This window comes from Cydia pomonella, chromosome 17 (genome assembly GCF_033807575.1).
Source record: "Cydia pomonella isolate Wapato2018A chromosome 17, ilCydPomo1, whole genome shotgun sequence".
Lineage (NCBI taxonomy): Eukaryota > Metazoa > Arthropoda > Insecta > Lepidoptera > Tortricidae > Cydia > Cydia pomonella.
This window is the reverse complement of record NC_084719.1, coordinates 13549721-13561179: the sequence shown is the minus strand read 5'-3', so window position 1 is coordinate 13561179 and position 11459 is coordinate 13549721. Positions and strand designations below refer to the sequence as shown.

At 36.1% G+C, this 11459-nt stretch overlaps 1 protein-coding gene across 4 annotated transcripts in view; it reads left to right on the top strand.

The window, feature by feature from the left end:
- The first annotated feature begins 1782 nt into the window (after nt 1-1782).
- LOC133526766 (furin-like protease 1) overlaps nt 1783-11459 on the top strand; it is a 409795-nt gene continuing 400118 nt past the window's right edge. For 3 of the 4 annotated variants that reach the window (XM_061863488.1, XM_061863486.1, XM_061863489.1), the window contains exons 1-2: nt 1783-2767; nt 10032-10236. In XM_061863488.1, the coding sequence (XP_061719472.1) occupies nt 10096-10236 (141 nt within the window). In that variant the 5' untranslated portion in view covers nt 1783-2767; nt 10032-10095. Of the gene's footprint in view, nt 2826-10031; nt 10237-11459 lie in introns of all 4 variants that reach the window. The other variant, XM_061863487.1, reaches the window with a different exon arrangement.

The following is an 11459-nucleotide window of genomic DNA, read 5'->3' as shown; positions in this document are numbered from 1 at the left end:
CCCTATTGATTCGCCGAGTAAAATTACGCCGATTTTTGTTTCGCAGACGCTTTGGCAGAGGACGGTTTGGCAGAATTTCATTAAGCAGAGTAGTCAGTTGGCAACTTGGTACATTTACGAGTATAAGCGGACTTACTTTTCGTTGAGTAATCGTTTGGTAACCGTCACAATTACCCGAGAAACCCGTGGTCGAAACACGATAGGTAGAGTGATTTTTTGTATTAATTATTAGAAATTGGAGCATGTTAATATCAGCTGACTCCTACTTATTTACAACAATAACATTTATTTACTAACATTACAGGGGCAATTGTTTTTAGCTTAACGAGTCTTAGAAACCCGAGACATTTACAAATATTAGTCCAAATTTCTAAAAATATTGCCAGCGTGGTTATCTATCTAAACAGGGCTCCATAGACTGCAATAAATTGTTTAAGATTTCCGATACATTACTTTATACGCCGATAATATGTATGTACTCGTAGTACCGTAATTGCTAAATTAGTAACTGTCACTTTATTCGAAATTAAATTTAAAAACGTTACTCGAGTAAAAATTGTTTAATCCGACAGATTACCTACTCTGCCAAATGAATTCTTAGGTTACTAACGGATTAGCAAGTTTTTTGCTAAATAAGAAAGTAAGAAATAAAGAAAAAAAACTCTAACCAAGACTTTTTTTTTATGGTAGAGGAGGCAAACGAGCAGACGGATCACCTGATGGCAAGCGATTACCGCCGCCTATGGACACCTGCAACACCAGAGGGGTTGTAAGTGCGTTGCCGGCCTTTAAGATGCGAGTACGCTCTTTTCTTGAAGGTTTGAAGGTCGTATCGGTCCGGAAATACCGCAGGCGACAGTTCATTCCACAGTTTAGCAGTGCGAGGCAGAAAGGATATTAGTGTAGTAGTGTTTTTTATTTAGTCATTTTAATACGTAGCTGTCTCTTTTTTATGTATAGCAAAAAAAAATCTAGTAACTTAGCCTAACCACACAGTATTTTTATGCGACAGTTCGTTTTTGTGGGGGTCGCACCTCCAACCTAACTCGCTTTTCCGGCAACCGCTTGCATTTCTGGGGGGTCGCAGTTCTAACTTAACCTGATTTTCTAACAAGAGTTCATTATTAAGTGTCGCAGTTCTAACCTAGCCCGCTTTTTTGGCAACAGTTCGTTTTTATGTTGTTGTAAAAAATAAATAAAAATAGACTAAACATGTTTGATAAACTAAAAATTGTTCAGCATTTTTAAATCAAGTTAAAAAAATTGGTCTAATGAATGTTGTTGAATTGTTGTTAGGGAAATGGTAATTTGTTAAATTGAAATCTGTCAAATAAGTACCTATAGAGGAAAAGGTTGATTGAAAAATATTTGGGAAATGAAATTGGGTAATTTTTTTTTGTAAAACCAAAATTACCAAAAGTTACATCTAGGTACGAATAAATCTCTCTGCAAAACGATGTTCGGCGAAACGTTGTCTGCGAATCAATAATCTACAAAAAATATGTCGGGGAATCATTAGGTACCCCCTTATAGTCTTGTGACGTAACACTTTCACAGTCTATTGAGATCGATAGGCTGATGATCGTTCATGAACGACGACGATCATATCTCATGAGTCATGATTGTTCATGAGCGAGTTCGTAATCCGACTCGCACTTGGACGATTTTAGGGTGGCTGTGACCACAACCTTTTTTGAGGGCTGGATCCGCGCCTGTGTGTGAGGAAGCTGCCAGCTCTACGGTCCCCAGTCGCATCCACCAGCCTCTTTGTTAAGATAGATTTTACATTACTCGTCGTGCGCGCAAGATGAATTGCAAATAATGTAAAGCAACAAAAAATATTATTTACTTATTATTATTATGACACTTTATTTCACATAAACAGGTTAACATAAAACAGACAAAACAAACCAAAAATTTTTTTATGTACAAAGGCGAACTTATCTCAAAAAGGGATCTCTTCCAGCTAACCTTTACCTCTATTAGTATTTATTATTATTGTATTCCGCGTGTATGGTGGACTTTAAATTGGATCCGCATGCGACTCTCGTGTGTGAGCATCGTTATTTACATGCAAAATAAATGCAAAACGCTGTCTCGCTCACATACCTACTCGATACTTAACCGCGTAAGATTGAGTTGCATTTTTAGGGTTCATTTCATGGGTTAATTATAGCTTCGTCATGTCCATCTGTCTGTGTCCGTGTGCGTCTGTCTGTCGTGAGAGTTTATTTTAATGATTCCTTTTCTATGATGTTAGGTTTAACCAGTGTTTTCAACCCTTTTCAAGACCCTCTAAAAAAAACAAAGTTTTCGCGGATACCTTGTTACCCTCAGAGACCCACATGATCGCATCGCTTCTCTTCCTTGACAAAACATACCTATTTTTTTTTTTTAAGTCTGGCCTACTGCGGTAATGCTACAAATTAGATCAACTAATCTTTTAAATCTATTACAGTATTCAGTATTATACATTGTTGTCTTGTAAAAACCATGTTTACAAACGGTGAGTTTTTCTTTTCTACATAAAATGAAAAATGGACATGAAAAATATTGGAATTCTCGATTTTTTTTAGGTAAATGGCAACATCGCGCCGTCTCGCCGAACCAATCGCGGTGAGCGACCGAGATCACAAGCCAGTCAGCATCACGTGTCGTGTGCAGCGGTCGTGTCGCTCCCGCTCGCAGCCCAATTCACGCGTCGCTTGACAGTTGTGCAAAATAATGAACCACAGTGACAGTGTATAGTGGAAAGCTCTATTTTAACGTGAGGATTTACCCATTTTTAAGGAGGAGGAGTGCGATTTTAACGAGGGATGCGAGAGGTTAACGCTCTGCGCTCTCTCCGACTATTGTCTAAGTGCCACGGAATCTTGGTCCTTCCCATCGAATTCCATAGCCCATCCGCTAGCGAAATCGTAACAAACATTATGTTTACATAGCGACGAAACACAGATAAGATTGGTTTTTAGAAACGTAAACGTCAAATCGGTAAGTTTTGTTTTTATGAGCAGAATTGCACTAAACATAACTGTAAACGCAAAACGTTTGTCTGATCACTGATCTACTTTGGGGTTATTTTAAAAGACTGCAATTTTGAACTAGGTTACGAGGGCGTTGAATCGCGTTTTTCCAACCAACATTTAATATAATAAATGGTTTATTCAATGAATACTTAAGACACGCGACCTTATCAAGCTGTTATCAATCGTTTATAAATAAACAAGTTTTCTTGATTGTAAATGATTTATTATTTAATTTGTATACCGTAAATTAGTGTTTTACCTACCTAATTCTATTTCACGTGTGTTTAGTAAACAAAGGTAAATAAAATACTGTAATTTACGTTTTGCTTAATGCATATTAGGTACCTAGTGTAAGTCGGCAATAATTTTATCAATTTTTATTTAATAAAGTGTGTGGTACACTTGACGTAAACATGTATGTACATAATATACAGCTAGATTATGCTAGATACTATAATCTTATATTAGTTAGATAGGTATATAGTTCAATGTACCTTCACTGACATGGTATTCACACTATTGAATTGACGCTTTTAGTGTCTGGTTTATTTATAAAACAATTCCCAAAATTTTATTAATTACGAGTATTTATTAATAATTGGTTGTCTTTTATTTAGACCTATTTATTATCAATTAATTATATTAAGAAAAAAAAAATCAGCAAAAATGAAATTTCGTAGGGAGAGAACGTTATATTTTATCGACTTTATCGATAAATAATTTTGAAATATTTCCAAATAATATACCTACATTCTTATACTATATTTTTGAAAAAAAAAAACAATGTTTTAATTACCTATTGTTAATTCCATGTTAATTACTTAGGTCACACCGACTTTACGTATTTATTATAGGTAAGTACTCGTAGTTGAACAAATATTGAATCTAACCTAACTACTTCTAGTTACAGGTTTATAACTCATCAATATCTAAGTAGGTATTTCAACGATTCTATTATTAGACTCAAAGCTGGTTACCACGATTCCTAACAATACCAGAAATTTCAAATATTTCGGTCCCCAGATGTTAGCGATGTATAGTGCTCGCGAATAAGTTGTTTGTGTCTGCGTGTTGATTATTGTGTAGGCACAAAATACAAACTATGACATCAAGTCGCCGACAAATTGACTCGCTGTTCACTTTGTAACTGTTACCAAGTCATTAGGAAACTAGGCTATTACCTACCAGTGGGCGTTGGTAAACAAATAATCGATAGCGCAGCACTTATTTTATTTAGTCATTTTATCGCCACGTTTACACAAATTTAGTAATTGTCATTCGAACTAATTCTAAAATACCTAATTGTCTGCACAGTTACAAGTGAAAAGTACCTAGTTGTTGACATTATATTCTATATTTGTGATAATGAAGATGATTAGTTAGAAATAACTAAGTAGTATGAGGTCTATCACTTCACTGACTGTTGACGCCACTTGACAAGCGACAAGATAGTTATTAACGTAAGTCGATAATAGAGGGCCTACTGCTAACATCGAAGAACGTTATCTTCCTCTTTGTCACTCGAATATGCAAGAGCGATAGGGAGGCAGATAACGATTTTCGATTTTTCGATGTTGGCGGTAGGTTCTCTGTTATATATATAGATGCTTATCTTAGTATAAATACTTTTATTCACTTGCGCTAACAGTACCAATCGTACGAAGCACTAATACCTTCAATAAGTTTACATTGGCTTAACAGAAAGTGTGTAGGTACACATTAGTCACTAAGCTTATGTAAATGCCAGTGCTGGTAAACATACAATTTGAAATATAAATTTTAGTGAAGCAAATACGTACAATTTTCCTAGAGATTTCCCAATGGTATTAGTTTATCGACAAATTATGTCTACGATACGTGTAATGTAAATATGCTATTTGCATATAAGTCATATAAAATTATATATGTATAGGTACCTTTCTGTACCACAATGGAAGGGCAAAGTAGAAGGAAGCAGGAAAGATGTAAGATGGAAGCCAGTAAAACTTACATATGTACATACAATCAGTAAAACGATTAGCATGCATTAGATTTGTATAAAGGGGTGCTAAGCTAATAGTTTTGCTGACTGTACTTACATTAGCAAAGTAAAAGAAAAATCCATCGTATCAGAAAGTCCAGAAAAGACATACGAGAACCTAAAAAAGCCAAGCTCCTGCATTCTTAACGTGAACGAATTATGAAGGTCTATTAAAAAGATAGCGGTTTTTTCCTTTACGTATAAATAAGACATGGACATACCTAAACGTATGACAGTCTTTTTCGCTCGACGAGACTAATTGAAATAAAAATAATTATATGATGCAAAAAATGCCTCGCAAAAAGTAGTCCTGACAACAATTCTTAACTGGCCATTTGTAGACCTTATGTCGTTGCAGTAAGGCTTATGAATACTCAATTAACACTGTCGTCGATGGTGCTGTACAACTTTAATAGAACATATAGCGTAATACCTATTCGATCCAATGAACCCATTATAAAAGTTACTCTTCGACTCATTGACCGAGCGTTAGCGAAGGTCTCCATTTCAGCTATTTCAGCATAACAATTGTAACCTTTTATTGTAATAAATAAATAAATGAAATCCGTATGTCCGGATGTTCTCCTCTGCAGGTCGCATTTCTTAACCAACCTGTGAAATTTTGTGAGCAGGTTCGGTAATTAGAAATAATTTTTCTGTCGTTTTGTTTTTAGGAAAATGTTCTATGACACTTAGGACCATTTTGAGTTCGCTATGATAATAACTCAGCTCAACGAAGGAAGTATTTTATTTTTATTTTTACATTGTTTGAGCTTACTTATCTCGAGGTCTACAGCCCACAAAGCCCCTAGTTTAAAAAGTTATCGATAAATTGGATATTGCATGGAAGAAGGAAGCTCTTCTAAAAAATATGACAGGTCATAAACGATAGCATTTAGGAACCTCTTTATATCATCGAGTCTTAGAAACTGACTTTTTAATTATGCATAAGCTATTCAGTCATAAACATGTATACTCATTATCACCTTATTCCAACGGCGCGGCGTATTGTGAAAACGAGTATACATATTTATACTTCTCGACTGTACTTAACTGCACGTGGTATCAGAACTTATCGCAACTTCTCTGCATATCTCAAAGTATAAACTAAGTATCTGTGGCTTTTGAGTCATAATTTTGTATACAAAGTAATTTTGTTACTTTCCTATATACACCGTGTTTTTATTGAATTGCGTTAACTCCGGGGTTTCGGTAAGTACGTTTAAGGAAACTAAATGGCACAGTTAATTTTCAAAAAAAAATTTTTTTTTGATTTTTTTTTACAATTTTTATATTTATAAAAAGTAACTAAATGTTGCATATAGCGTTGTTGTAACATGGGCATTACATTTAACTCAACCAAACAATTGAAAACTGTGATATATCAATGTCATTTCTAACATCGATCGTCCGAGATAGTACGTACGTTTAGTAGCAAATGTATGTACTCGCACTAAACACTAATCAATAAGTAAACAGGCCCTAAGGCAAGTGTACACGCTCGTAAGGGCCTTATAATATAAAAATTTATGATTGATTATCTCCGAAATGGAGTTAATTAGAATATCGGTGTCTTTGAGAAAATTACTTAATTTAAGCTCAGGAATGCACCCTCGAAATTAACGCAAATCAAAAAAAACACGGTGTATAAATACTAGTTATGGACCAATTGACATCTTAGTTCAAAAATTAGGTATAGGTTTGAACTGTAAGGCATATTGATGTATTTCTTGGTATTTACCTTAGTACAAAACAAATCGATAATTTCCCTGTGAACTATCGATATCGTGTTTATTTTTCGTATGCAACAACAACCTTTTATTATTATCTGTCACACATTGCACAGTATGCCGTTCCGCACACCTCGCTGTCTCTACAGAAAACCAGCGCCGTTGACAACGCTTAGTCGTGCTAACTGCAATGCTGATTGGAGACCATTTCAGCCTCACACATTCTTATCTGTCTGTTTTGTATTCTTCAACTTCCACTTTTTATTTTTTATTTCTTCTTCTTGTTAATGTATTTTCTTCTTTGTAATAATTGATGTGTTGCCTGAATAAATATTATTCTATTCTATTTTATTCAACCATTTAAGTTCAAAACACACCGGCTGCGTGTGCGTAGACGTGCGGGGGCGCTAAAATGTTTGAGACGCGCACGCATGCGTCACGCAAACGGTGTGCCGTCTTTCATAAGGATCTGCATATTACAACGCGCACGTGCACGTCTGCGTACACGCCCTCGGTGTGCACAGGCTTTTAGTTGGCAGAGGAGTTTGAACACTTCACTCTAACAATTTGCACTTTAAAACTTGATGTTTAACACGAAGCCAATAATAAAATAACTGGGACGCGGAGCTATCCTTCGCTAATCTTGGCACTCAGAAGGCATACAAATAGCTAAACTTCGGACGAATCGTACAAAATGATTTGCATATTATTTATTCAGAAAAAGGCCTTCACAATAGATGTCTTCACAAAAGCACCATCTTCACTGTTAACTGAAGTATCATGGTGAGTTAAGAGGAGGCGTAAAGCCAGGAAATTACATTGGAACCAAAGATATGGATCGCCACGCTAAACTTGCGACGACGGAAGATTTGGCGATCGTGCGAGTTTTAAAGATGTACCTCAATAACTCTGAAAAAATACTTTTGATTAAAATTTTAATTGTCAAATCCCTTGGTTGTATCATTAACTATTTTATGCTAAAATTATACTGTTATGGTAAGCAGGGTAACGATATATTATTGAAAATAAATGAAAATTAGACATGTTTTCGCGATTTTTTCCTATCCAGGCAATTTTAACTTTTTAAGGTTTTTGCTTAGTCTGTCCTCCCAAATATAGTCTGGTGTACCGGGTGAATTTTGTCATTGAATTTGCCTTTGATTAAAACGTGTATATTTCAATCTAAAAACTAATATTTCGGATTAGCCCCCTCTTAAGACAAAGGTTGTTGGCGCATCGATGCCTTTGAAAGCACCATCTTCGCTGTTAACTTACTTATCGTGACCCTTATTTACATAGATATAAGGCCCTCCGTTGGTCAGTTAAAACTAAGGTTTTTGAGTGGCGCATCGATGGATGTGATTAATGGTACCGGGGTTGCCAAGTGGTGCTCGCAGTCCTCGGCGAGTACTTGACCCAATTATTTAGACTGTTGTCGATATTGGCAAGCTCGCGAAAGATATTCGCTGATTTTTCTAGGTCACAGTCGATCAATAGGGAATTAGATGCATTTTGCATTGGAATTAGGTCAATTAGTAGAACGAAATCGATAAAAAAGTGTTGTTTTTTGGAGAACAAACATCACTAGTGACGCTTGTTATGATGTTACGTCTATTCGCAGTCGCAATATAAGTCAATCAAGACTTAGTGATGTCATTAAATGGTGATAAATCAGCGAAATTATTTGACGTTATCGGGTTTTAAAGCTTCATTTCATTATTTGACATTTATTGCCACCATATTTAAGAGGACTATTACATGTCATCGGTTCCTCCATATATAGTTTTCATATTAAACTCAATGCATTTGTTAAATACGAGTTGGCATGGCAAGGTGTATTAATAACACGTCGAACCCAATAGTTAGTGATAATATAAAAAAGTTATTTGCTAAATGCTATTACTTATAATGCTAAAAAAGGGTAGGTATTACGTTAATACAAAAGTTTAATTAAAATAATTTGGCACTTCTTGTTGGCAAATATTGTCGGATCTTTGGTTTCCAAGCTTTTTCGGCGAGAATACGTTTCATTATCTTAATCTTTAGGACGTAAAATGAAAATGAAGCTTTCCATTATTCAAGTAAGGAATTTTAAATATAAAAGGTACTTTCTTGGCAGTAGACATTTAGCAGAGTCGACAAATTAGAGTGTCCAAATTAGGGCTTCGCGCGGTCTTAAAACATGTTCAGGGAAATTCAACTTATAAATATAAATATTGAAAAATTGCATTTCCGGTCTTCAAGATGAGAAAACAAGGCAACTCAAACAAGTCGATTCTACTGGTATCTACAAATGAAGGGGAAGAAGATTTTAAATGAAAAAAAATTGCATCCTTGCGCTGATTTTGTAATAGCGCCCTTAACGAAGGAATGTCTTTGAATCGTGGAAAGTCGTAAATCTTATTTGTGTTTCCACATCGCATTAAAACCCGCGGAATTCACGTCAATAAGGATCGTAAAATCTTAATTGATGGGTTAAAATGCCCTTATTTCTTCGCGTATTACCACGGATAGACGCAACCATATTTTAATTTCATGTTAAGCAAGTCGCCACTGTCGTTAAAACTTTTAGTTAGGGAAGGACCAAGATTTTAGTTTTCTTTCACGCTGACGTTTTTGACTGTTCGATCTCCAACAGACGAGACCACAAAACGTAACGTAATAAATTAAACGATAAATAATGCAGTCGTCATGTTCTTTTAATAGCGTCAGACGTGACGACAGCTTTATCTTGCCGCTATCATGCGATAAGCGTGACTGTGTTCTGACTGTCACTTTGCGAGCATAGGCGAGCATTTGTCTCACGCAAACTAATATTAAGTGGCATCTTGAATTACGCAATATTATCTGAAGATCAATCGTATATTAGTTCCCTTGTGGCAAACTTTCAACAATATTCTTTAAGTAATAGAAATACCCCACAAACAACAAAGTTTTTTACGATTCTCTAAAGATTTGGCGGTCAAAAACGTGAGTTTTAAAAACCACGTTTAATTCTCAAGTAATAAATAGGTTCGTGCCGATTGTCAATACGCCTGTCAATTAGATGCGGGTAATTCGATCATCGAAATTCCTGTAAGTTTGAAAATAAATCTGATAAAAATATACAGAAACTTCGACAAAAACTACCCAGTTTACTGACAGCAGTTACAATTCTGTGCGGATTTTTGCCGTCGTTATTGACTGCCGGCAAAGTGCTACATAACTTTTACCTGAGGTTATCGCATATTTTTGATCTCCCTTTTTTCTTTACAGCTTGAAACCCTTCTATAAACTTAAACTTTGTGTGTGCCATGCTGATAAGTACTAGATAAGTGCTATGTGGTGCGTGCTGGTGCTATCTCTGTGGGTGGTGGGCGCGGCGGCGCACTACACCCCGACCTGGGCGGTGCACGTGCCGGGCGGGCCCGCCGCCGCCGACGCCGTGGCCAGGGACCATGGCTTCGTCAATCTTGGAGAGGTAAGTTCTTCCAATAACTTTAAGGTCATTTTTGTAATCTTAAAACGTTTGTCAACAGACTCAAGGATTTTCATGAATTCGGCTGACGGCTGTCGTGCATCTAAAGACCTCGTTTGCAAAATTTCACTTACTCCCCTCGTTGCATAATGTACTCTTAAACGGGTTACTCACGTATTATTAAGTCGAATAAACGCTCGAGATTTTCCGATCCAATTTTCGAGGATCTTGGTCTAATAATAATAATAGCAGGTGCTGCCTCTGCGTGCGTCCACATGACATTAATAGGAGCAGCATCCGCTCGGTGTACCCCTCTTATAACATAAAAGTGTCAAAAGGGACTCTACATGTTGGCTTCGACTGCGCGCACGGTCCCAAATGTCCGAAACACCATTGCTCCGTGATGGAAAAGAGATACAAATAATAATACACTAACGATTGTCAGAGTAAACCAAGTTAGCTGAGATTTTTTGATTTTATGTACCTGAAGTTCTAAACGTTTAGATTTCAACGGATTTGAAAAAAATATTTTTTCAGCCCCGAGCTAGTATCGATCTGAAACTTCTTTGTAGACCCAAAAATCATAACAAAAATTATCAAGAGTCTACCACCCCCGGAACTACCCCTTTGGCTTAAAAAACTCACCCCTAAGCCTCAAAAAAATACTATTAAGCCTTATATCGATCTGAAAATTTACACAAATCTTCTTTGTAGACCCAAACATCATAATAAAAATTATCAAGAGTCCACCACCCCCGGAACTACCCCTTTGGTTCAAAAAAACTAACCCCTAATACTCAAAAAAATACTATTAAGCCTTATATCATATCGATCTGAAAATTTACACAAATCGTCTTTGTAGACCCAAACATCATAATAAAAATTATCAAAAGTCTACCACCGCCGGAACTACCCCTTTGGTTGAAAAAACTCACCCCTAATACTCAAAAAAATACTATTAAGCCTTATATCGATCTGAAAATTTACACAAATCTTCTTTGTAGACCCAAACATCATAATAAAAATTATCAAGAGTCTTAGGGGTGAGTTTTTTCAACCAAAGGGGTAGTTCCGGGGGTGGTAGACTCTTGATTATTTTTATTATGATTTCTGGGTCTACAAAGAAGATTTGTGTAAATTTTCAGATCGATATAAGGCTTAATAGTATTTTTTTGAGTATTAGGGGTGAGTTTTTTCAACCAAAGGGGTAGTTCCGGGGGTGGTAG